At 43.7% G+C, this 27,867-nt stretch overlaps 1 protein-coding gene across 5 annotated transcripts in view; it reads right to left on the reverse strand.

Moving 5' to 3' along the window:
• The window catches only part of NTM (neurotrimin), a 939,739-nt gene that overhangs the window by 103,146 nt on the left and 808,726 nt on the right, over nucleotides 1-27,867 (reverse strand). For all 5 annotated transcript variants that reach the window (XM_045860340.1, XM_045860344.1, XM_045860343.1 and 2 more), the window contains one exon: nucleotides 16,666-16,791. In XM_045860340.1, coding sequence (XP_045716296.1) covers nucleotides 16,666-16,791 — 126 coding nt within the window. The remainder of the gene's footprint in view (nucleotides 1-16,665; nucleotides 16,792-27,867) is intronic.

A 27,867-nucleotide genomic window follows, 5' to 3' on the forward strand; every position in this document is an offset into this window, starting at 1 on the left:
CGTTGCATATCAGGTGTCTTTTTAAAGTAGAAAAAAAAGGTTTTTCTATCTTTTTATAGAACCTAGAACAAAGTATTACCATATTTTTTGGATAAGATGTACCTAGGTTTTAGAGTAAGAAAATAGGAAAAAAATATTTGAAGCAAAAAATGTGGTAAAATATTTAATAACATAAATAACATATTTCACCAATGTTAATGTAAACAGAACTCAACAGCAGCATTAACAACCATTATTCCTCCCAAATTTGGGTGAGGGGGTGTGTGTCTAATAGTCTGAAAAATAGCACTTTGGATAAATTTCAGTCACTTTCTGTTATTTTAATTAAGCTTCTGTTTTTATCCAAGTCAGATGCTGCTAATTGTGAACTTATTTTTCTTTCAGGTGAAAGAAAGCACAGTAAGGAGAAAGTCAGCAGGAAGACATTCACTCTCCCTGCGTAACAGACTCTCACTAAAACCCCCCAATGTCCACTGCGAATCTTAGAAGAGGCTGGAGGTTTGACTCAAAGGGGAACTGAGGCTTTGGGAAGGCTGTCAGGAGGTCATTTAGACACTGCACCAGCCAAAATCTATATTAGATAAAAATGGGATGTGGTGGAAAGGCATGTGAGTTGGACATCCATATCTTACTTGGCACATATGACCTTAGATACCTTATTCAAGTGTTATGAGCACCCTGTTCATCTTTAAAAATAAGATAGGTGCCATTGACAAGGGCAGGATTAATTGTACACACTAAGGCTAACTGTTTACCACCTTTGATACTACCATTCCCATGGCAAATACTTACTGATCATGTACTTTGTATCAGGCACAGGGCACACATTTACATGTGTTATCTCCTGTAGCCCTTCCAATAAGCCCAGGATGTGCATTCCATCAGATCTGCACTTTAGAATGAGACGGCTAAGGCACAGAGAGGGTGGGCAATGTGGCTAAGAGGACACCGCTTCGAAAGTGAAGTATTCAGAACTGAAGTCTCAGCAGTTAAACACGGCATGCCTCTGATTGAGCCCAGACCCAGTTCTAAGGCCACAGTCCATGCCAATGAAAGACAGCATGCCAGTATCTACAGACAGATCCAGAATGCAAGGTGCAATTTCCAGGGCCTCCTCTTACTGGCTAGGTGACTTTCAGCAACTTCTTTAACATTTCTGGGCCTCGGGTTCCTAACCTGTCAAATGTGGATAATGCTAGTGTTTAAACTCATATGGTATTTGCAAAGATTGAGTTCATATAAGGAAAGTGCTGGCACATAACAAAACTCTATGAGCCTCTGCTACCACTGCTTTCATCATCTCCATTAACCTTATTGTCCCCCATTCAGCACATTTCTCTCCAATCCCCTTGTACTCAAATGAGAAAGCCTATCAACAGCTAGACCTGAGCTTTTTCTGCCTTAAAAGCTGTACTTGCTTAGAGGCCAGCTTCTAAGTAACTTATTTGTGTTTGTCACTTTCTGAAAATCAGCATAAACATAGAATTTAATTAACCTCTTATTGGGATTCTCCCACATAGGTTAAGTGACTTGCTCACAGTAGCACAGAATCAAGGACAGCCATTGTAGCAGAGTGGAGGCTGCTCTTCATCTGCCTATACAGTGATAGATAAAAGCAGCTACTGCAACAGTGAAGTTATTGGTCCTTATTACTAGCAGAGTTAACACTGGAGTTATTAGGATAGAATAAGGAGATCCAAAGAGGATGAATGGTTATTTGAATGGCATTCCGAGTTCTGCCACTTATATCTTCTATCGCTAAGAGCATTGACTACTGGCAACAATTCACCTCAGATGTTCTGGCCACTGTCCTCCCCACAGTTGAATTTTGGGCTATATGATATGCCATGATATGCAATAGGGCATTCAAAAAACCCACTGGATTCTGAATCAATAGATCATCATGTGTTTGGGTCTGGTCTGACACACAGTTTAGTGGTCAGGTTTCCTGGGGAAGTCACAGACTCTCCAAGCTTGGGTTTCTCATCTGTAAAATCAATTCTAACAATAGCAATTCTAACCTCATACAGTTGTTAGAGAATCACATTAAAATATGAAACTATTTCAAAATTTAAAAGTGGTGCAAAAATATACACTATTTGAATTCTAGAAAAAAAAAGAAAATGATGATCTGAGTTATCAGCTGATAACAGCTTTGTTTTTGCTATCAGTAATAAAACAGGATAATAAGAAACAGCAGAGTAATGGGGTCAGAGTGGGTGCTCTGCAACCCAAATGCCTGGATAAGTCTGGGCCATCTCATGTGTTAGCAAGTTACTTAAGTGAGCTCTCTGTGACTCAATCTGTTCATCTATAAAAGAACAGTCATAACACCTACATTATGAAGTTCTCAAGAAAATTAAAGAGTTCATTCATGTAAAACACTTAAAAGAGTGCCTGGAACATAGTCATCCTATAATAAAAATATTAGCTATGATGATGATGATGATGATGGTATCCTGGTGATGGTCATTCCTCTTTCAGTCTTCTTTATTCATTTTCATCATGTATAAAATCTAAACCACATTTCTAATTACTGCCTCTTGCATTTTCAGGGACAAACCCACTAGCTTCTAGCCTAAGAACGTAGGCTTGCCAAGAGATCCACGGACTTCTTACAGCTGCCAGCATGATGACAATGAAGTGGGGCTCTCATCAAGAGGTCCTCATAACCATGACAACATGAATAGCACCACTCTGCTGAGGATGTCATTGCCATGACAACACCTAAGTGACCAAAATCAAGAGGTCTAGGAAAGTGCTATGATGAAGAGAGAAAACAGATCAACACACAGAGAAACGTGACCATTCAAGAGCAGAGCAGGGACTGGTCAATATGGACACTTGGCTGCAAAGCCAGAGGAAGCAAAAGGATGCCAAAGAAAATACTATGGTCACACTAAGTTGCACTGAATTGCTAAGAGTGCTAGGGTCTGGTTAGCAACAGAGATGCAGAGAGGAATGAAACCAGTTCTCTCCAATCCTTCCATACTTCACAGTGTGTCCTATCAATTAAGGTTTGTTTTTATAGTTGTTTTTTTCCCCTGTCTGAGAAAAAATAATGCCTCTAAGGAGATGGTGGCCATGAGAAGGAATTTGTTAGGATTCTGAGGAGAAATATTTTGGATGGATACTCGGGAACTTATCAGTCTCTCCTTTTGACACCTACATGTTGGAATGCCCAAAGGAGTAACCCACAGACCACTCATCTACCTTCAGCCTGTAGGTGGCAATGGCCAGCTTCATGGCTCTAAACACCATGTGAATGCTGGTGACCCCTAGCTTTATTTTTTCTAACCCCTGTACCCTTGCATAGCCAGGTATCTACTCAAAATTTCCACTCATATCTCTCAAGCACCAAGCTCCTTATTTTACCCACAAGCTTGCCCTCGTGGGGTTCTTCTTATTAGGAAATAATGACACTAGTCACCAGTGACACAGGCCACATGTCTACGCATCACTTGGGATTCCTAATTCTTTCTTACAGCCCCACACACTCAACCAGCAAATCTCAGCTTATCTTACCATCTTCAACCTCACCACTCTGGCCCACGTCAGCAGCACTTCCTGATGGATTGATTACAGCTACTGTACCCCAATTGGTATTCTCGTTGTTGACCTTACACCCCCCTTGATCCCTGTCTTTCCCTTCAAGCAGATAAAATGACCCTTCATAAAAATATATTAAATTATTCCACTCTCCTCTTTAAAACTTGCCAGCTTTTTAAATCAAAACAAATTCCAAAGTTTTTAATGTGGTTTTCATGGCATTACATCATCTGACTCTTGACTCTCTTTATAGCATCTTCTGTCACCTGTCTCTGCATGAACATTCTTGGTGCTCTTCATTTGCATAAAGATATTCCCAGTGCCTGGCCTGGGTGCTTGTAGATGCCTCCACATGGAACAGCCTTTCTTCATAGGTCCCATTCACAGTCTGTTTTCACTCAGGTCTCTAGGTCTCTGCTCAGGCTTTCTCTCAGCACTCTAAAGTAGCACCATCTATTGTTCTTCACTCCATTTCTGTTTTATTTTTCTCCACAATACTGTCTTCCCCTGACATGAGGTTGCATATTAATTTGTCAGATATTACCAGTGCTTCCACCCTGTGCTCCTGCAGGACAGAGACTTTGAATGCTGTGTTCACAGAACAGTCTGCAGCATCACAATGTGCACTGTCGTGTTTTAGGAACTCAATACATATCCATTGAATAAAAGATGATTCATTCTGCCTATTTATCATACCTCTGTTGTACTCCATCATTTCTGTTCATTCTAATAAATCCTGGTTCTCTAAAAAATAAATAAATAAGACTGGGTTGCTGCGATCATTTTTGGAGAAAGGAGAGCTAACCCACATGGTCCAACAGCTAGAAATAAATCAGACTCCAGCTAGTTTCTAATGTTCTACCTATTTTCTAATAAACACATGGGCGAGAAGCCAGATGAATAACACTTACTGCCCCAAAACAGGCAATAATGGAAGCCAAACTAGAAATGTGGAACTCCTCCTCAGCTTAGCCCCACCCTAACTCCTAACCCACATTAAACCCATCAGCCAGTTCTGGCAATTTGGCCTTCTACATATCTCTATGTCCCATCTCTTGTTCTCTACTCCTGCTAATTCGCAATCCTGACGTTGACCCTTTAATGGCTTCCTAAAGGTCAGGCTCCTTGCTTTGGATCACAAGAAGGCTTGACCTTGCTAACAGCTACCTACTGTCACCCCTCCACCCCCACCTTTCAGGTTCAGAAGAAAAGGGGGTTCCATCCCTTCACTCAGATACAGGCTGCAGCTGAAACATATGAGAGGTGACTTCACTGTCTTCCATCAGGACAAAGGGACTAAATCCAACATACCTTGTGCCCCTTGCTGCCAGCTGATTATGAAAAGTGTGACCCTCTCTCTCCATCATCAGTGCCATGTAGCACCTTTATTCCTCACTTCTCTCCACCTTCTAGGTATGATCTCTGTGCTCCCTGAAACACTCACTACCTAAGCATAATGGTCCCCTAGACCCAAAGCCTCTACACTGAGCATTCCCTGAACTGCCCTTATTAATTAAACTCCGCTGCTTCTACAGTCCGTTCTTCCTAAGCAGCCCTCTCAAGAAATTGCCAGGTTGTTTTATTTGGTACTGAGGTTGGGGTAGTGGTCTTCCTCATTCCCCAAGATCACTTGGAAACCATTTCTCTCTCACATTGTAATTGAAAACCCTTGCTCCTTCCAGTTGTTGCCCTCTGGCAATGTTGCTTCAACCCTTCCTCTTCCCTGTGGCCAATGACTGATGTGCTGAACCCCTCTTAATTCTTCGAGGGCTTTCAGGCTTGGCTTCCAGCCCTACACATCCCTAACCTCAGCCATTAGCTGGGGCAATTTCAATGTTCCCATTGATGATGTCAGACACCTGTACTTTCAACTACCTGGTCCCTCTTCTCCATGGACCTTCCTCTCTGCCTCAATCACAGGCAACCTCTCAACATGTCACTCTCTAGAACCTGAGACCACTAATTAAGGGATGAAAATTTCTGATTTGACATTGTAACTTACCTACATTCTTATTCAACTTCTCACACTATAATGCCATGATTACTTTATTCATTTATTAAACAAATGTATTGAATGCCTTCACATTGATAGGCACCATGCTAAGCATAGGCACACACAGTGCAGCATGCTCCTTGCCCTCATAAAGTTTACAGTCTATCGAGAGGAGGGCAGGTATTACATAAATCTCCTTATCGTAATTATTTCTCCACAGCATATACCATACAACACATTATAAGGTTTAATTATCAATAGGCTTGTTTTCTGTGTCTCCCACTAGAATATAAGCTCCATGGTGCCAGGGGCTTTGTCTGCTTTGTCCATTCATGTATCTCCAATGCCTGGGTCAGTGCCTAGCAGTAGGTACTCCATAACGATTATCAAGTAAATAAATGAATCAATGTATGAAGAATTAAAACTGTTTTGCCCAGTTCTCCTGGGGGAAAAATTCATGTAACCTTCTCTGCTTAAATCCTTTTCTGGGATGGTATGTGATGGAATAAATAAATCAATAGAGGGAGAAAGTCATTTGTCTTACTCTATCGTGCAGATGACTGGCCAAATAGCTTCCACCACAGTGACCCCAGTGAACCATTCCATAAAGGGCAAAGCAGTGATGCAGGGAATGAGAGAAGGAACACAAGGCCTCCTGGGCTGCAGATCAGTTAAACAGGAGGAGTCCTGAATCTATTACAGAGTACTGGTAAAGTCCAAAGTCATTCATTTTAACTCTGTTAAAAGAGGGAAGAGGAATTTGCTTTCTGGGGCTAGGGAAGGAGTGAGCAGAGAGGACTTGGTCTCTATTGGAGAGAAGTAAAAGGCTAACATGACCTTCCTGGAAAGGGAAAGGGCACACCTTCCTGACCCCCAATGTCAAGGCAATGAACAGGCTGGTTGTGCAGTAAGTAGTATTTGGAGGACCCATGCAGCCTAGCCAAGGAGAGAGCTGGAACCTTGACTGTAGAAGAACCAGACTGGTATTATGTTCATTCCTTTCTGACTGCCCTGGCTCCAGCGGCAGAAGCATTTTACAACACGAGGGAGACAAAGTATGCCAAATACCACAAGGATATGTAGGGAAACTGAATGGAGTCTGATCATGAAAACCATACCCTAAAATCCAGCAATTTCTTTCTGTATCTAAAGCTGTTAAAGTGTAAAGCAACCTAATAATAACAATAAAAGCAGAGGACATGCCGTTGTATGAGTGAATGATAGTATTTAACATGAGGAAAAAATAAATCAAGTCAGAGAGCAGCTGTATCACTGCTGGGAGCCATGGTCAAAGTGGAGGGGGCCAGGGCAGAGAGCATGAAACTAAAAAGGCAGGCTCAGTGGGAAGAAGAGAACTCACCTGAGAACCAGGAAAGGTCAGCCCTCCATGCTGGGGCTTTGTCCTTTATGCAGAGATATTCACGTAAAGATCCACTGAAAGGAGCCTGAGATTATTGGGGTGGGTGAAATGCCCAAACTGGTGTCCATCACCTGGACAAGAGTGTGACTAGATTTGCAAGAATACTATGGAGAACAGGATGACCCAAGGCCCTAGTCTGGCAGGAGGTCTGACCCAGAGAACAGCCACATCCCCAAGATCTAGAACAGTGATTTTCAACCTCTTTTACCTCATGGTACACATAAACTAAATCCTAAAATACTGCCATACACGCACGCGCGTGCGCGTGCGTGCGCGCACACACACACACACACACACATGTATTTTTTTCTGATTTGACAAAAATAGGTGTAATTTTAATTCTTTCACACTGGATGGCTTTTGTTGTGTTGGCTATTGTCATTTTTTTATGTGACAATCTAAGGAAAAGAGGTCAGTGCCCCTGACTAAACAGTCAGATAGTGCATGTTTCAAAAATTCTTGCAGCACACTGGCTGAACATCGCTGATATAGAAGAAGCAATAGGTTAGAAACCAGGCAGGAAATCAACACATATTAATAAAATGAATCTTGGAGTAAAAATAACTTGGATTTAAATTTTGCCTTGGCTATTTAACATTTGTGGGAAAATTGTCCCCTCAAACCTCCATTTCTTTATTGCTAACGTAATGCCTACTTTTTAGGGTGCTTGTGAAAACTCTGTGATATCGCGTATATAAAGCAGAGTGCCTGGTGCATAGCAAATACTACACAGCAAAAATTCTTAAACTTGAGAGTGCATCACTATATCCTGGGGAACCTGTTAAAATGCAGGTTTCCAGGCCCCACACTGGGTCTCAGATCTAGAGAAGGTGAGGCTGCTGGTCCGGGGATCACCCTCTGGAAAATTGCTAATAGCACAGAGGTTAGGCACATGCGCCCTGGAGATGCTGCCTGGGTGGGGCTGCTGGCAGGGGAGCTCCCTGTAACCTTGGCCCATTAGCCCAGAGTCTCTAAACCTCACTCCCTCATTGGCAGAGCAGGCTAATCACAGGACCTGATCATGAATGCAAAAAATACACATTCCTGCATGTAAATGTTCAGAAGAATGCCCAGCACATTTCTAAGCACTTAAAAATTATTAGTTATTGCTCTTTGGGGATGATAAAGACTCTGGTTATAATTTAGACTCTAGGGAAGAAGCAGTCCTCACAGGTCATGACAGGGTTCAGGATCCAAAAGTAGGTACACAGTCAGACTGACACACTGAAGTCCTATGACAAGGATATTTTGAATGATAGCTTTCTCCTAGATCACGTGGCAGTTATGGTAGATCCTAAACATGGAACTCCCCCAGACTTTCCCTGCTCCATAAGGGTGCTGTGGGGGGCAGGTTGCTGTGGTTGTGGTGGGTGGTGATGCCGTCTGTCACGGGGACCCCTCCGAGATGGGGTCTCTGGGCTTGGCGGGACTGCCATTTTAATGAGCCTTTGTATCTTACTGGGCCAGGGCTGGTGAGCATCTGTAGGGAAGATGACACAATCTCCGTGCTTTTTTGTTTCCTTTTTTGTTCCATCAAAACAGTTCTGCATGGTAACAGTCGCCAAGTACCAGCATAAATAGCCGAAGACCCGGGGGAGTGTGGGGGAAGATGCTGTTAGCAATGTCTGATTTCAGCAGCTGTCTGATTCTACAACATTTTTCAAGGGCTTTTAAATAATTGGGGAAAACCACAAACAGTGTCTGTGGTGTGCACTCCTGCCCTTGGTTTCTAGACTGAGGCTTGATTTCATATGTTCTCAATTCAAGCACATTGAACTCATTAATTTCCCCACTAGTCTTTTTATGATTTTTCTCTTCTTTGAAGTAGGGAGTTTCACAGCTATAATACTGCTTTAAACCAGAACATAAATATTAAACTTACAAAAACCCTTATTGACATTGGCAAATTTCACCCTAACTGTATCTATCTAGCTATAATTTTATAGTTAAAGAGAATTATGAAGTTAAAGAGTGATCTGCAAATGTCTTCCTTCGCTTCCTTCTTTCCCACCTTGGTCTGCATGTCTGTGCTTAAATCATTGGCTTAAATAGCTTCTGGATTGCTCTGCCCCATGCTCGAGGTTGCACCACAGGTTTATCTTTATTATAACAAATTGCTTTCCCTGGGGAGGTTGGGCCCCCATTCCCAGACAATATGCTTTGCTGCTGCTCTGGACAGGGGATCCGCCACTTTTCATTATGATGCCATTGTTTTTTCTATCCTACCATCAGTGACCACTATAATGTCTTCTGCAATGGCAATCACTTGGCCCTCCTGGGGAAGCCACTTGGGGTACTCTGAGAATTCTTATCAAGCACCTTCATTAATTAGAAAATGATGGGGCTCAGAAAGATGCTGATTAAGCACCTTTGAATTATCTATCCATTCTGACAATTGACAGAGCTTGGCTTTTGTAAGAATTCAACATTTTTTGGATAAACAAATAATAATTTCCTCCCCATTTGTTCTTGTGCCATGAATGGGAGTGGAGAGGAAGGCGCTGGCCAAGGCTATGGGAGCTAACAGTGTTCGGCACCTACTGTGCATCCTTAGGAACCCAGCGCTTTGCACTGGAGAGCAAATGTGTTGAATTCTCACCACATTCAGGTTAGAAAGGTGTTATTATTTTTATTTGCAGGTGAAGAGTCTAAGGCTTGGTTCTAGGGGCATATCAGAGGGTGAAGTGAGAGGGGAGCTTTTTCTTGAAAATTCCTTTGATGATTTGGGAAACAAATGGTCCACGGTGGAGAATGTGAGGAGATGAAGCTCCTATGTCTTACCCTTTACTCATTAAAATTGATTTTGTTTTAAATTATGGACAAGAACAAATGAATTTTAAAAAGGAAAGGAAAATGCTGCATCTACAGATTGCGTACTTCTTTTTCAACAATCACAAATGGGGTCCAGCGCTGTACTCTGCACAGGGAAGCAATCCAACCACACAGGACTAGCCCTGCCTCCCTGACCCCTGGGACAACAGGGAGGCCTGACATTACAGATGTGTGCAAAGTGGTGTGGGACCTAAAGAAAAGGGCAACTCACTCTGCCTGAGGAAGGTCATCATCAGGAGCTTCCCCACTGAAGCCTTCGAGCATGGTCTTAAAACAAAAGCAGAACTTTATCCAAAAGGTGCATGCAGGACAATGCTCCAGGGGGAATGCAAGGGCAGGTACAAGGTGAGGGTGCTAAGTACAGGATGGCCAAGTTGTTAGTGTGACTATAGTGTGTGAGGCAATCAGGGACCCAGACCAATTAATTAAAACTCTACTTGTCACACCAAGAAACAAGAACAGCAGTGCTAAAGAAGTACATTTGCAGAGAGGGTCGTAACTGCCCCAGGATGACCCCACTGGTGAGCAATGGAAGGGAATTCAAATTTGGCTGGACCTGCCTTCAGATCCCATCTCTTACAGACAGGCCACTGTCTTCTCTCAGGCAGCCTCCATCCCTGGAAGCAGAGTCATTGCAGGTAGCCAAAGCCTCAACCAAGGGCCAGACCTGCCCAGTCCTAAGCCTGACTCAGGAGAACGAACAGGCTGGAAAACTCACACCTGCCCTCAGAAAGCAAGTAGATGAATAGAGCTGACATGCTGGCTGCTCCCGGTGCCCACATCTAGGATGAAGTGAGAGGAGAAAGCTCCTTCTGTCATTTGCCTCTCCTGGATGCTGTTCTCCAGCAGAAGACAGGCAGCTGGCAGCTAAGCAGGTGCCTGGAATGGGGAACCTCCCCTGACAAACAGCGGAGACCCAGGTCCCAAGCCTTCCTTTCTCCCTTAGGTCCTATTGCCTGAGAACTTAGGAATAATGTTCATGTTTCACAGCACGGTGGCCCTGACTGGAGAGTTAATTTAGTCATTGAGTCCCCACTCAGCTTACTGCAGTAAAGATTTATAGCCTGCATCAATTAATTGCAGGGCAATCCAACCACAGTGAGATTCCAAGAGTTGTCCAGAGTTGGCATGGTTAGAGATCTTCTATAAAAATCTTTTTCTTTCCTTTTTTTCTACCAGTCTTTTCCCGCTGGGTGGTTACCCTCCGTGTGTAAGGGGATACTATTGGCTCTACTTTGTGCTCCTTCCCTCCCTTCACTGGCTCTTTCTGCTGGAGAAATTTTTCTCATCTGCTGTCCTAATAATCCCCGTGCCACACGGGGCCCCCGGTGCTGGTGCTGACAGGCTGCTCATTAGTGCCAGGGTGCTGCCGTCAGCCAGTAGCACGCCAGAGCTCTGCTCCTGACACTTTTTCACAGAGCTGTCACCGGAGTCATGGAGCCTGCCAGCTCTGGTTGAACTCAAGCTGTGATACCTCCAGTGCCAATTAGTGCTTCAGTGTCCTGCCTGGCTGGGGAGGAAGGCCTGTCAGTGTGACAAATAGGAAAATAGGTGGGAGTGTGGCAGGGCCGGGAGAGGGCTCAGGGCATGGGCCAGGAGGAGAGCCTCTATCCAAGGGTCACGCTGTCCTCGCCAACTTGGTGTCTTTGAAAACTCAGAAAAACAAAGGCTGGGACAACCAACTGCCCACTGGGCCCCTTCAGTACAGCAGAAGAACTGAGGGGAAAGGAAAGAGGTCTGGCTGCTGAGGACCTTTGCTTAGTACTGCACGTGTGGGTCGGCATGGTGTGCGGAGGTGCCCACTGCACACTGTGGCTCCCAGGGTCTTTGCATGGTCCTGGGGGAAACCAATCCACACATCTCTGTTCCACCTCAATGCACACACTGTGGGAAGTGGGAAGACACATTTAAAATGTGACTACTTCTCTTTTTTGTACTGATTTCTTTCTTTGTATTTTTTTTAACCCATGGGCACCAGAAACTTCACATATACAGTTGAACTAACTCTCCCTGGTGACATCCAGGGTGGTTTCACACAGCTCTTGGGAGCTGTGGAGGGTTTAGGCACAGGTCGGGTTGGGAACAGTAAAGCACCCAAAGGCTCAAGTGCCTCAGAAAGACCAGATAAAGAACACGCCAGAGAAACACACACATCAGGAGTGTGATCACAGAGAGGCAGCGATGAGGGCAGAAGTGTGTTCACTGAAGACCCACCTTCAAAGTCACTTGTGAGCCTGCTCTACTTTTGCAAAAGAGAACTCAAAAAGGAGCCTCTCCTTGCAGGAGAAGTCAAGCCCTGCCACGGCAGGTTTACCACTGGGGGAGGTTCAGGAAAGCCTTGAAGATCCTTCGAAGACCAGAGAAAATGTCCCGAAGACTCACCAACAGAGTTGAAGCAGGAAACACACCAGATCCCAACAGCCACATCAAAGTGGAGGAGAATTCCTCATGAATCAGGATGAAGTCTTTGAACTGGGTGAATGGGTATGGCCCTTTGGGGCACTGGCACAAATAAGTGTTTGCTCACTGAATCAACAAGTATTTCTTGAATGTTTTCTAGGTGTTGAACATTATGCTAGGAGGTGAAGAATCAAAGATGAATGAATGCGGGCCCTGGTCTCAAAAAAACTCATGAATTAGAGATCAGAGCATGTTTGTAAAGAGCTCACCAGACCTGACTGAGCCTGAACCAACATCTGGGCACAAGGTGTTCTTTCAGTAGCTTTCCTGAGCTTTTTATTTTCTGTGTTTCATTTGACAGGAGAAAGAGGGAGGTAGGGGCACCCAAGAGTGGAGCTGCATCAGGACACTCAGTGATCCCTGATTCCACGGTGTCATGGAACCCGCATATCAATGATTGGATTCATGTGTTCACCTAAGTTTTATGTTTGGCTCCCAGGAATGTGGCAACATAGGAATCTCAGCCTTCTCTTTGAAGAACTTACAATCCAGCAGAAACTGGATACAGAAAAATTGGGTGTGAGAATACTTTTCTATGAAGAGCGAGGTCCTAAAAACCATCCTTTGGATACATTTAAAGAGATAGTATTTCTGTTTATGTAGGGAAGACCCAGAGGAATCAAGAACACACAGGGTATTCTTTTGGAGATAGAACCACTAGAGTGTAAGGGCTTTGCTAGAGTAAATTCTTGTATCCTTAGAAGAGGACAACATACAAGGCACAGAATACAAAATGCAGTCAGGAATGGCGAATGTGTCTGAAGCAGAATGTGGGTGCACTGATGGCACTTTGGCCCTTGGAGTAGTATGCTAGCACTTACTCAGAACTTGACAAAGGGCAGGAAACACACCCATGCAGAGCAGGATGAGATGAAAGGCAGCAACATGGGGGTGTTTCCTTTAGAAGACCGAGGCCCAAGCAGGTGCAAGCAGCACCTGTATGTTCCAGGAGTGCACATGAGGGTGGCAATCTTTACAGAGCTAATGAACTTTCTCCTGAAACTCCTAGGAGTAGTAACTTCATGTGGGGAAATGAAAACAATCGTGCTACCTGTAATAAAAGGTGGAAAATGACTTCTCAGGATCAATAGCAATGTAGAGGAGTAGCTTGGGAGGCCTCGTCTCCCTCTTCATTTTGGATATGGACAACTGACATTTTTTCTATCCGATGTAACATGCTAGACAGACCACCTTAAGGCAAGCCTCCTCCTACCTGACAGTCACTCCTGGCTCCTGTATGTTGAAATGCATGAGCCACTACTAATAAAATAGTGACTAACATTTCTTCATTCCTTCTTCTACATAAAAGGTGGTTAGGACTGGAAGTGCATATTCTAAAGTGGTTTAGCTTATTGCAACTTGCAACATACGAGTTATGATGGAGGAAACTATTATTCAGATACATATGGAACAAACAGATTAGTCTGCAGAGAGAAAATGCAATGAAACCATCAGAGTCACCAAAGGTGCTTAGGCTCGATCAGTTTTCTCTTCAGGAATTTCATGGGTGTGTGCTTGAGAATGGTCTTGATTGAGACATGATCTACCCTCACAGGATGGGACAAAGGATGGCAGCAGCTCCCTCCCTTTGGAGCCCTTGCTAAGGTGCAGCATATCTTGTTCTCCAAGGAGCCCCAAACCTGTCCTAACTTGTTTAAAATAAGCATCCTTTGGAAATACTTAGTGGGGAAAGATGAAGGTCTGACTGCTAAGGGTCTCCAGCTACAGTTCAGATTTGGCAGCAGCCCAATGACATCTCTGATCTCCGGATAATCAGTCACTGGGAAAACAGCATGCTGGTGAGTCCTCGGGTGATTAGTTACTGCTTGGCACGTCTTATCAGTTTGAATACAGGAGAGTGAATCTGGGCCAGGGATCTGGAAAAATTGCTCATCTCAGTTACACTGATCCACAGGTAGATTCTGATTATCCTGCTCCTCTCCCCTTGATCCATCTTCTGTTTCCATAGCAGCTAAGAAAAAAAAAACCTCCAGTAAAATGGAAGCATCTGGCCCAGACTCAGGTCAAGTCCCCTGAGAAAATGAATCTGCTTGATGTCTCCAAAAATGGGAGGAGGAGCCTAAGGCACAACAGTGTGAACTTGATGTGAACGGAGACAGCTCTGGTGTCAGAGGGAAGACAAAAGGGATCATGTGAAGAAGAGGAGGGGAGGAAAAAAATGTGGAAAAAAATGAAATTAAAGTGGAAACATTTAGGAGGCTATGGGAGAAAGGGAAAGCAAAGAACAAAAGGAAAAAGCATACCAGGGCAAGACAAAGGGAGAAGGTACATGGAGGAGAAGGGCAAAAAAGGGAAACACCCAGAAAAGGACAAAGAGCTGAAGGGCTACAGGAGGAGATGAGAAAAGACCTCCAACAGGAGACAGAGGCAGACCTGCAAGAGGGAGGGGCGCAGGGCCTGTCTTCCTAAGGCAGAGCAAGTCCCTCTGGGAGCATGGGTGTCTGCAGATTCTAGAGGCACAGACCGCCCTGGCATCCAATAGCACTGGGGACTCAGCGCTGAGCAGTGATGGAGGGTGCGCACCAATGTCTTAGAAAGTCTGTCCCCTTGCACGGCCCCTCCTTCAGATGCCTCCCAAGACCACATTCCACCATTAATGATCTCATGCACACCTGAAGCCTCCTTCCTGCCAGGTTTTGGGCCAGTCCACACTTACGGTCATTTTAAATCAAGAGATTGGCAAAGACATAAGTGGCTCTCTGATCCTTTTGCTCATAGTGGTGGCATCAGGAATGATGGCATGAGAACGCTCCCAGGAATTCAGGCCAAACACTGAAAATATCAGGTTCTCCCTGAAGACCTCTATCACGGCAAATTGTCAATGTTTAAAAGAAAGAATTTGGTATTTGCAGCCCACTCAGTGCCCAAACTGGCATTTTAAAATGTCTAAGTACAGCGGCCACAGTAACACGTTGCCACATCAGGAACAGAAGATGTCTGTCCCAGAGGGGAACACACTGCCGGCGGACAGAGCTTAGTTACAGCCTGATGGGGACTGTCTCCTGTGAAGAGAGATGCCTGGCCCAAGGTCACCGCTTTTCTGCAGGCAGCCCACATGTAGTGACTTTCTGTTGGGATGGTATAAAAGGCCAGTCACCTCACCTCAAAGAAAGAACATTTCTGAAGGGTCACCTTAGCTTCAGAATTCCCCATAAGGTCAGCTGATGAGAGATTCCACTTGACTTGAACAATGTAGCTCAACTTCTCCAACTGCCTAACCCTGCTCCCTTGTCTTTACTCCCACAGGGGCTGGTTCCAGGAGCATCTTGGATGAACTTCTTGCATGGAAATCACCTTATAGGGTCAGATTTGGGGGACCCAACCTGCACCACCTAGCAAATAACTATCACTACAATTCCTTTAAAAATCCTTAAACATTTACTACTCAACAGTACACATATCTTCATGCATACATCCATATGTATACATTAGCTGACAATAAGCAAGAAATTAAGGATCTTTCTTCATGTCTCTGCTCCAGTGTCACCTTCTCAAAGGCTTTCCCTGACCAAATCTCTTTTCCTTCTGTCAATGTATACTGCTCCATGTTCTCATTCTTATCACCACCTGTTATCTTATATACTCAGTGTTTTGGTCATTTTTCTTATGAAAATGTGAGCTTATGGGAGCAGGAACTTGTATGCTTTGATTCATTGCTATATTCTCAGGGCTTAGAAGAGTGCCTGACTACAGCAAGCAATATATATTGAAGAACAAATAAAATAATTTAATGCAACATGAACAAAAGTAAGCTTAATGATAAATGGCATCTACCTTAAATTCTAAAAGTTTAATATTCAATCCATGGAAGCACAAAACAACACTTAGTCTGGTGTATAGCACATCTAAACATTAAGACAAAGTAAAATTTTCAATGTAGTTATCTAGGGTTAATCACAGTAAAACAACAACAAAGTTACAAAACAACTGATGCAGCAGAGACCTGATATTGGGCAATGCTGAAGAAGCACAGATTTGGAAATTTTCCATTTTGGAATGTGGTCATTTAAAGCTTTCACTTATCATTTTGTGTTTGTGTTTTCCATCACTTAAAGCAACCAGCTGAACAATGCCACCAAAGGTAATTGCCCCAACATCAGATATGGCCAGTGAAATTCTCCCAGAACATCTTACCACCATCACATCCACCAGCACCTGGGATTCATTTCCCAGGGACTAGAGAGAGCCTTGAGTATGACTGCTGAAACCTTAGAGGACATGCCTGTCTTTCAGAGAACACCAAAGTTTTCTGCAGAGCTACAAGCATTGTCACCAGGCTACCAAAAACGAAGGATCCCTGGACGAAGCTGCCAGCACCATAGCCTCCTAGCCATGGCCAGCAATTCTCCCCAATCCTTTCATGACACACCACACCAAACTGCTCTCTTACCTTTGGGAGAGATGTGTCTCCAGGTAACCGTAGGCTCTGGTCTTCCCGTTGCTATGCAGGTGAGGCTGATATTGTTCCCTTCATTAATGGAGATATCTGAAGAAATCTCTACAATTTTGGGAGATACTGTGAAGACAAAAACAGTAGGAGGAAAATAAATATCCTGTGAAGCATTTCTTTGTTGTCTTAAAATGATAGTTGGCAGAATTGCCCAGGGACTGAAGTATAGAGGTTATAGAAATAAATGATGAGAAATTAGAGGAATTATCTTAAACACAAAAGAAGCATCTTACCTTGAATTTAGCTTCTATTTCCTCCTATTTAAACCCAAAGTCAGGAAGTGTGGGAGGGAACTGATTCCAATGCAATACTGCAATAACTGTGCTTCTCACCTCCACCCTCCTCCTGCCTGCACACTCCCCACCAACCCCCTGACACGTACTCACAAGTCATTCTGCACACTGCATTCAGAGTTGTCTTGCTGTAATGCAATTCTGATAATATCACATCTCTGCCTAAACACCTCCAACTGTTCCTTACTGCCCACCCGATAATATCCACGTTTTATCCTAGCACAGCTCGCATTTCAGGATCAAGCATCAACCTATGTTTCCATTGATATCCCCACCATTTCCTCCTCAATGATACATTGTATCCTCAATATATCATCCCCAATACATCATGTCCTTTCTGGTCATTAAGCATTTGGGACCTATTGTTCTTATGTCCTTCCTAGAAACTCTTGGTAATACTTTACAGTCCAAATCAAATTCCACTTTGTTGCAGCTTTTCTGACCCCTACTCCTCTCTTCCCTCCTGCACAGCTCTAAGTGACTTTTGCTTCTCATCCGTATTCTCACAGGCTTGATGGTGAGTCGCCCCCCAAAAAAGTCAGTCAGCCAGATATCTTTGGTCTGTTTCTCTGTCCCCTGAATAGATCCCTCCAAGGACGGGAGAGATTCATTTTAATGGTAGATTTGGGGACAGGACCCCACTGTGTTCAGTCTTCAGCTTGGGAGCCAGACCTCCCTTAGGAAGCTATGTTCTGCTGTGTGTCTCCTCCTGATGTGTCACAGGGCGACGTCTTCCAGGGCAGGCTCAGCCCACTGCACAGCCAGTGGTGCCTGTGTGCCCTGTCTCATTTGGGGGTTCAGAATTAGGAGCAAATTGTTGCTACATATCTAAGCCTAATTCTCCAGTATGATCTTTAAAACTAACAAATGTGACATTTTGTTCATGTGTGACTACTTATTTGTCTACCAACTGGTTTATAAAGTAAGGCTGTCATTTGTTAGGCAAACCCCCCAACTCTGATTCTTGGCACTCATCCCACTCTTATGGTTACTGGCTTAGCATCTCTCTGCCACTAGACCATGAACTTCTTGATGACCTGAGCCATGACTTACTTATATTTACATCCATAGTAAAAGCGAAACAGATATTTATAGGATGGAATTATAATGGTTGTTCAAGGAAACCACCTTCCCAACCTGCTACTTGTTTGGGACTACCTCAGAACTGGATTATGAACACACACTCTTTCAGTTCTACTGACAGTGGATTTGACTCATTAATTCTTCACAAATTAAGTGACCTCTACATCCAATTCTTTTAAGTTTCTTCACCTTAGTTTCTTTCCTTGAACAAGCACTCATCTGAGCCACCGTGGCATGGAATTCCAGGGCACATCACCCACCCAGCGTACGATGCCACCTGGCCTGCTGGAGACCCCAGGTGAGATGAACAGAACTTCATCCCCTGTTGCAAGGCCAGAGTGCAACCCTCACACAAAACTCAGATTGGTTGGAAGTTTCAGTGCTCATCTTTCCTCTACCTGAATGATTAATCTTTCACTCCTAATTGTATTGGGTTTCCTCCTTCACAAAAAGGGAGTATCATGCAGACACCTTCTTCCTGTAGCTTTTGTTCCTTTTCCTCTTTCTCCTTGAACTTTTCTTCCATTCCCTTCCACATACACACAACTGGAATACTCATTAGTAAGCATGGGTTCCACACTATTTCCTTATCCTCACGCCATTGCTGCTGGTTTTGATCACTTAGACTCTTCTCTCCAACTATCTGTACCTACTGGAATTGTTCAAGGCCTGGCTGTGTTACCACACCTTCTATAAGGTCTCCTAGGTGATCTCCCAAAGGACGTGACCTTTCCTTCCTGGAAATTCCATAGCTTTATTCAAAGTTTTTAAAATGAACTCTCTTAGGTTACATTTGTCTTATCTTCTATGCTATGAATTATCTGAATATAAGATATTGAGCAAGAGTCTTACTCATGTTTTAAGGATGTTTCCACTGGCCTGAATAGGGTGTCTTCCATAAAGTAAGCATCAATTAATCATTCATACTTAAATTTACATCAAGCTTCAGGTAGAGAGGCAGTGTTACCTGCACTCTCACAGGTATTTGGTAGGACATGAACAATGAAGCATCAGCGTGGTGAGGGTGGAGGAGTGGCCTTCAACTCTACGATCCAGGACTTCTAAGGCATAATATTGCAACTTAAGGCCACGTCATTTTAAAAGCTAAATCATCCTCTTCCAGGACAGAAAAATAATTAATGAGTTATTGACAGAACACCAGATTTGCTGACTGTCTGAAGGATCTGAATTTCTAAACTCTCTTAGCTCTAAAATCATTTAAACTTGATGGACTTTATGCAGAGTTTTAACTAGAGCATTTGCTTCTTGACCCAGCAGTCGCTCAGGCCCACCCATTTCCCAGCCCTGCTCCTGCCCATCCCTGGCACCCACACAGTGATGCCCGCTTCCTGGAGGACAGGCTGCCTGCAGAACGACTGTGTTGGCCTTGCAGACATTGCTTCAGCTGTGCAGGTAAGTAATTTATTGATCTGTAAAGCTCTCCAAGATGCTCAGCAAGGGATTATGTCACACCAACGCCCTGCCATAAAATAAAAAATGATGGACTTTGTGAATACAGGGTGATTTAGGGTTTGTAGTTGGAAGTGTGCTTCAAGTACATTTTAAGTGGAAATCAGGTCGGGTAATGAATTGCTCTTCCTTTGGAAGGGCTTACTGGGAGTTCATTTTCCTGGCTTCTTACATGATAGCTAATCTGCTAATCATGCACTAGAGAACAATGGACAGTCCCCAAGTAGACAAGAAGGTGGTTTGGGCCAGAGCTGTCAGCAAAGTAAGTATAATAAATGAGACCATCACACCTCATCCTTGGAAGAATCATCTAGATCTGTCTCCCTCCTCTAACAACTGGAAAGTGTCCAACTCATGCAGTAGAAGTTGGTGAAATGCTGCTGTCCTTTTAATCCCACCTGTGAGTGCAACTTGAACATGGACAATTTCTCCTGGATAAGTTTCAAAGACCAACCATTCACAGCATAAAGCTGAGCATTTGACCAGCTATCAGAACTAAAGTGGCATAGTGCCTAAGATATTAAGGAATTAGAATCTTCTAACACATTGTCAGTATTTAAAATTGACTTGAATTAATAAGGATGCACTGTGGTTTTAGCTAATCTATGGTCATAAAGGAATTTTGACCAACTGAGAATGGGTTTCTAATATTTTTGTATTTTCCCATGGATGCATTCTTCATCTTACCTCTTTTCATCATGCAGACTGTTAGAAATATACTAGGATTGCTTTGTTTGTTTTTGTTCATTTGCTCTCTCACTCCTTCATTCATCCACTCATTCATTCATCAATATCCATTGATTACTTCCATACACCAACATTGTTCAAAGCACTAAGAACATAACACTGAAAAGGGCATAGTCCTTGTCCCCGAGGGAATCACAGTCCAGAAACGTAAACACAGGTCCAGAAGCACAGAAGCATGCATATCCCTTCAATGTATTGTGACGCAGAAGGATGAAGTGTTGAGGTAACACAGAAGACAGACACCTGAGCCCGCCTGGAGATGGCTGCCACGTAGGCTTTTGGGGTATGTGACTCCTAAGCTAAGCCCTAGATGATAAGTAAGAGCTAATTCTGGGAAGAAGAGGAGGAAAGACATGCTAAGCAAAGAAGACCTTGCCAAAAATCGTAGGCATAATCATTAATATAAGAATAGCTGTGAGCGGAGGCTGGGCCCAAAGTCATTCAGCAACCATTTAGTGAACACCTACTATATACACAACTCTGGGTTAAGTATATGAATGGTGTGCAGAAATATGCAACTGTTAGGACCTTCATGAATTTATAATCTATTTAAGGAAGCAGTGCCTATAAATATTCTAGAAAGTTGAATAACAAAGCAATTTTTTTCACCAAATAGTATGTGATTGAATGTTAAATGAAGCGTACTTGCCCTGGCTGGCGTAGCTCAATGGATTGAGCACGGGCTGGGAACCAAAGTGTCCCAGGTTCGATTCCCAGCCAGGGTACATTCCTGGGTTGCAGGCCATAACCCCCAGCAACCGCACATTGTTTCTATCTCTCCCTCCTTTCCCTCTCTAAAAATAAATAAATAAAATATTTAAAAAAAAAAACGAAGCGTACAAAATTAAGTTCTCTGAGTTCATAGCGGGAGGGTCATCACAAGTGGGAGTGTCAGAGTGGCTTCAGCTCAGACGGAGGGTCTATTTTGGACGTCTACAAGTGAGAAACCGTTGTATAGGCAGAAAATGAGGAGCTGCTTCAGGAGAGGCAGAGTTACATGGGTATAGAAGGGAAGGCAGAAGTCCATGGCAGTATGAAGGTACGAAGTCTGTGTTACAGAAGGCAACAGAGAATAGTGGTTGAGACCCTGGCTCTACTTTCTTCAAACTGGGTAACCTTGGCCAACTTACTTGACCTCTCTGTACCTTACTTCTTCATCTATGCAATGGAATTGCTAGTTGCATGTACCTCAGAGGGGTTCTTTGAAAATGCAGGGAGTAAGTTTATAAAATATACCCAGAGAAGTTCCTAGAAATATAAAGTGCTTATTAGGTGAGCTTTGCACTGTATGTGCTTGGCAAACACATGTCTGTGTTTTCAACACAGATGGATGACCAATAAACTTTAACTGACTCAAGGAAGAATGAATACACGAGAGCCAGATTATGCAACCTAAGAGGCTAGGTCCTGGATTTTAACTCTATCCTGTAGGTGGTGGCAAGCATTTAAATTTTAAAAAAATAAAATTCTATGTATTTTAAATGTACTTTAAGTAAAATAACCCGGTAACAATGTATCAGCATGAGTAGAACAGACAGAAACTGCAGTCAGGAAAAGTCAATCCAAACGAGTGCTGTTCAAGGCCTGGGTTGCACTGTTGGCTCTATAAGGATGGGAAGGAAAGGGCGGATTTGAGAGTGATGCCGTGACAACCTGCTGGAACTTGCCAGTGGCCTGGACGGGGGCCAGGAATGCAGAGTCCCAGATGAGCACCATTCTGTTCCAGAGCAGCTGGGTGGCTGAGGTAGCAGATCCCTGGGTGTTGTGAGGAGAAATATTCTTGGGGAGCACGTCAGCTGGACTGCCCTGGTTCTGTTTTAGACGTGCTATGGTGAGCTGATACAGGAAGGCATGTAGACAGACAGCCTAGTCTGTCAGCAGCGGGAGCTGTGTCATGACAGGTCTGCGGTGAGGTCTGAGATCGGCTAGGAGTTCATGGTTCCTTAAACACGGCCACTGGCTTGTTTCCACAGACACACAGATGATGTCTCTGCGGACCTCTGAGGTCTAATCTAGAAAATACCCACATACCAAAATGGGGGGACCAAGGAGTGGTCAGGTCACATTTGGGAAGAAAGGCAGGAGCCTGATGAGCCACACTCTGGATACAGTTTCCTATTGAATACACTATGCTACGGTTTAATCTGGCTTGTATTGAATTTTAATTTAAATGTGTAAATAATTAAATAACATAATTATTAAAACAGTAGTACAGGGAACTTCTCCACTCTTGGTTTCATTTCCACTGCCCAGGTGTTAAGTTTTAATAATTATGTCATTAATAAACAGCAATTTGCTGTTTTTAGCACACAGTCGAAGATACCCTATTAAATCCAAATTAAGATGCTTTATTAAGCACTGCACGGTCCTGTGGGGCTGAGAATGCACATAAGCTTCTTGGACCAGGTTGTCTGCACAGTGCACGTAGATCTATGCCTCCTGGATGCCTTCCTGCGCTGCCAGCGGCACTTCTCCTCCCATCCCCTCTCTGCCGTGGAGATCCGAGATGCCCGTGGCAACTTGGTACTGTTTTCACCGCAAGAGCCGCCTCACTGCTATGGCCTTGGGGCCTTTGTCTTCACGGAATTTGAGAACCCATCTGGAGTACCCTCAACTGTCCTGATGCCCAGATCTCATGCAGGGACACTCGGGCCTAGGTCAGCAGCCTGTTGCACGTTCAGTCTGAATCAGAAAACTCTTAAAGACACAGCTAAGCTGATGTTGGTTTGGGCTCTAATACATCTTTTAACACTGGCCACCGTGGACCAAGGCGAACACAAGGGCAAAGTTGAGTTGTTAAGGTGTGAATTCAGGCTATGAAAGTTATGCTTGATCTAGAGCTTCCCTTCTCTCATCCAGACTGAACAAAGAGATAAGTCCACCATGGAGACTAAAGACAGACTCTTTCTTTGGCTTCAAAGACCCTCTCCACACACAGCCCATGTCATTCCCTTTTTCTCACATGCCACTGGCCTCCTTCCTCCCTGAGGCCCCAAGCCATTCCCTGACTCAGGTCCTTTTTGCTTGTCTTTCCTCCTGCTCCTCACCTGGCTGGCTCTGTCTTATGCTTTAGACCTTGGCTCCTCTGGGAAGCCTTCCCTGATCACTTTTTGAAAAGTAGAATTTCCCATACTAGATTGTTGCATAATTGTCTGTTCTCTCAAATAAATTATAATTATCATTGGTTGTCTTGTGCATTGATGTGTTCAGCACATACCATGATGTCTGGCATAGTTTGTGTTCAACAAATATTTTTTGAATGAATGAGAGTATTTTTACAAAGCTGTACAGAAATGCAAATAAATTGACATGAATAAACATGCTCAAGACCTTTAAATAGCCTCCAAAGACTCTCAGCCTCTACAGTAATGTTGACAGTTACCATTTGTTAAATACCTGCTGTATAACTGGTGTTTTACATATATTGCCTTTACTTTATTTTACCTATGCATTAACCCCATAAATAGATATTTCTTTTTTTAAGTAGGTCTTCTTAAAAATTTTTAAAAAGATTTCATTTATGTATTTTTAGAGAGAGAGGAAGGGAAGGAGAAAGGGAGGGTGAGAAACAGCAATGTGTGGTTTCCTCTTACACACCCCCTACCGGGGACCTGTCCCTCAATCCGGGCATGTGCCCTGACTGGGAATCAAACTGGCAACCTTTTGGTCCACAGAACGGTGTTCAATCCACTGAACTACACCAGCCAGGGCTATTCCTAAAGTGACTAACTCTCCTGGTTTACCTGGAACTAAGGGGTTTCCCAGAACATGGGTCTTTCAGTGTTGGAGCCAGAAAAGTGTCAGGCAAATGAGGAAGTGTTGGTCACCCTATTTATTCCCTTTCCCACATTCTGTAAAAGCGGTTCTTACATTTAAAGTGGTGAAGAAACTTGTTTAAGAACATTTACTTAAAAATTGCAGAGTTACAGAGTGTTTTTCTAATGAGGGATTATATGGGTTAGAAAAATGCACACAGAATCATGGATGCACACATAAAAAGATACACATACATGCATTGACACATTATGAATCTCTGCTGTGTGGTAGGTACTTGACAAGACACTTGACTCCACAGATCGGTTTAATCTCAGAAAAAAACCCACTGCAGCAGTACTATGATTATTCGTACTTACAAATGAAGAAACCGAGACTTACTGAGATGCTAGTGGTTTCCTCCAGGTTACCCAGATAAGTATCAAAAGTGGCACTTGAACAGAGTTAAGTCCACAGAATGCAGACCCCACACAGTGTTCTGGCCGATATATCTGGCCACCTGCTGATCTGTTCCTTACAAGCATCCTCTTCTAAAACTCTGTGTGAACTTCTTTACACCCACAGTACAGTTAGGAAAGAGAGCCCTCTGTTAATTGCACATGGTGTAATTCTTTATGAGAAGAATAGGTGGGGGGTATCATTAATAAATCCTTTGGACCGTCCCACGTTTGTCTAAACATCTCTCCCCCTCCCTAATCCATCACCAGCACTGCCTAGTCCCCACGCTCAGTTCCTCCTCCTCTCGGTGTGCTAGAGGCAAGAGTGGGCCTTCCAGGACAGCTTCCCCAGAGGCAGCGCTGGGCTGCTGCCTCCTGCAACTGGGCACTCCCAGCCATCTCTGTATAGGTGCAACCATTAGTGAAACCCACTGTGGAGCCCACTGAACAAGGGGCTTATTTGGTTTGTTTTGACTGTGATGACTGGTCAGTTAGTACTTCCTTTCTTCTGTTCTTCATCTTGGCCTTCCTTCTCTCTTTCCTTATTCCTTCTTTCCAACAGAAGCATTTGTGTGACAGAATGCAGAGCCAGTACCATGGGATCTAGGTTGCAGGTTCAATCCCTGGTCGGGGCACATACAGGAGGCAACCAATCAATGTTTCTCTCTCACATTGATGTCTCACTCTCTCTGTCTCCCCTCCACTTTCATTCTCTCTAAAATCAGTAAAAACATTTCCTGAGGTGAGGATTTAAATAAAAAAGAACCCATCAGAAGATAAGGTGTAAAGCTCAGACCGAACAGTCACTACTAGATGTATGAACTCATGCAAATCATTTCACTCAGATTATTTTCATTCTATTAATACCTATTTTGCTTCTTAAATGCTCCATGGATCAGAAAAAAGTGAGAAATTATATGTTAAATGTGTAGCACTATTCAAATGTGATTTATTAGTGTTACTAAAAATGCAGACCTCTGGATATTAGGGGATACATGAGGAGAAACACGGACACTAGGTGCATTGGAGGTGCTTTGGTTTAGAGGTTGAGAGGAACACACCTTCCTTGCCTCCCACGTGGATGCCAGCCACCACTTCGGATGCACTAGGGGATCCGGGATCAACAGCACTTGTATGTGAGGGCACAGGGTGCAGCCCAGGCCCGGGCCCCTCGCTTTTGCCAGCAATGTGCCTGCTGCTTCCTTCTCCCAGAAGGGACAAGTCAGATTACATTCAGCATCCCAAATTAGATTCTGACCGTGCAGAGGACTCCTCAGTGACATGGCCCCGGGCAGGTTGTTATTTCTTTTGCCAGAACCCTTTTGTCATTTCTTACATCTCTGTCTTTCTCTGTCTCCATATTAAAACCATTCATGTTTGCTGGGAAATCACAAAGCCCTGGGAGAAAACCTAGAGGTTTATTTGGGATTAGTCATAAACCACTGGTTCTGAAGTTGGGAATGTGTTCCTTTCAGGATCAGCTGAGATGTGGAAGCGAGTTTTTATGAGCTCTGCTGCTTGACCCAGTTTAGTCATTCCTGATAGATACACAAGAGAATGAAGCAAACACCGGGCTCTCCTCACTCCATGCTTTCCTGCTTCTGGGCACATTAGTGTCAATTGAATTTCACAGCAACCAACCTGTAACCGTAAGTGCTCCATCATATTCGGCAACAGCCAAGAAATTGCTGAGACGCATCTCTTCATCCATTGTTGAGTGAGGGAATGCAGGGGAATCATTGCCAATCATGACGTGGATCTGGCACTCAGACAGGACTGGTTGTTTTTCAGCCTGTAGTACTATGGCACGTGCTTTAGGGTGAATGCACACGACTGGCCTCACGCCGCACCCCCAGACAGGACCAGCTCTTTAGAGACCAGTTCGTGAAAGGAGGGCAGACAGTCTGGGAAGGGAAGGACCACCAAACACCTTCTATGCTGAGCACTGTACTGGGTGCTTAACATTTGCTTCTTCCTCTTAAATCCTCACGAGAACTCATAGACATTATCCCCATTGTTCGGTAAAGACAATGAAACTCAGAGAGGATAAGCAATGAAACTCGCCATACCAGAAGTCAGACAGTTGCAGAGTCCAGTGCACCTTAAAAATGAGCTAAACTCAACACAAATGAGAGGGCCTCAAAAATTTAAAAAATATTTCTACCAAAAGGGAATCAATGAATAGTCTGGTTCGCCTGTATAATTCCATGGGGGGAAGGAAAAAAAGAAAATCCCAGGACAAAATTACTTTATTATTGTTATTCCTTGAGGAAGAAAACTAGTATTTGTTGAACACTTAGTAAGTACCACGTACTTTCCATATATTTTCCCATTTAATCCAGAACACTAAGGCTTTTTAAACAGCTAATAATGTGCTCAAAACCACTAAGCTAGAAAGTGGCAGATCTCAGTCCCAACCCTGTCTCTTTTTTTAGTTGAATTTATTGGGGTGACATTGGTTAATAAAATTATATAGGTTTCAGGTGTACAATTCCATAACACATCATCTGTACACTGAACTGTGTGGTCACCACCCCAAGTCAAGACTCCTTCCACCACCATTTATCCCCCTTTACCCTCTCCTGTCTCCCCTACCCTCCTTTTCCTCTGCTACTTACCAGACTGTGTCTGGGAGGCTTTTTTCTTAATCCCTTCACCTGTTGCACCCAGACCCCTACCCCCTACTCTCTGACAATCTGTTCTCTGTATCTGAATCTGTTTCTTTTTTGTTTGTTAGTTTCTTTTGTTCATTAGATTCCACCTATAAGTGAAATCATACTGTATTTGTCTTTTTCTGACTTATTTCACTTAGCATAATCCCCTCCAGGTCAGATCCATCCTTTTCCTGCAGGGTTTTGGGATCAAATGAAATATGTAGGTATAATTAAAAGCATTTAGTGAACTGCTAATCACTCTACAAATGAATGCTATTGTGATTAAGATAATGCAGAGTTCAATCAATTAGTGGTAAACAGCCTAATTATCTGTTGTAAAAACCATCCTGGAAATGCTGACCAGGATTTCTTTATAGCACACCTGTAACATCTTGTGGCACGTGTGATTCCTTCACGAGTATCTCACAGGTAGGGGCTAAAACGAAGTTGTGATCCCCCACGTTTCCAACTTCTCACCGAGAATTGCTTTCTCTCATTGTTCCCACCAGGCAGAGCTCTGCCCCGTCCTTCGAGGCTTGGCCTCAGGCCACGTTAAGCAGTTCTTTTGTCCCTGTAGCATCTGGAATTTTACTACGTCACTCTCTTCCCAGGGCAAGAACGCAGCTGATGTTCCTGAAACTCAAGTGACCAGTTAAGAAAAGCTGTACAGCTGCCTTGGTGACT

This window comes from Phyllostomus hastatus, unplaced genomic scaffold (genome assembly GCF_019186645.2).
Source record: "Phyllostomus hastatus isolate PE091 unplaced genomic scaffold, TTU_PhHast_1.1 phas_scaffold_193, whole genome shotgun sequence".
NCBI lineage: Eukaryota > Metazoa > Chordata > Mammalia > Chiroptera > Phyllostomidae > Phyllostomus > Phyllostomus hastatus.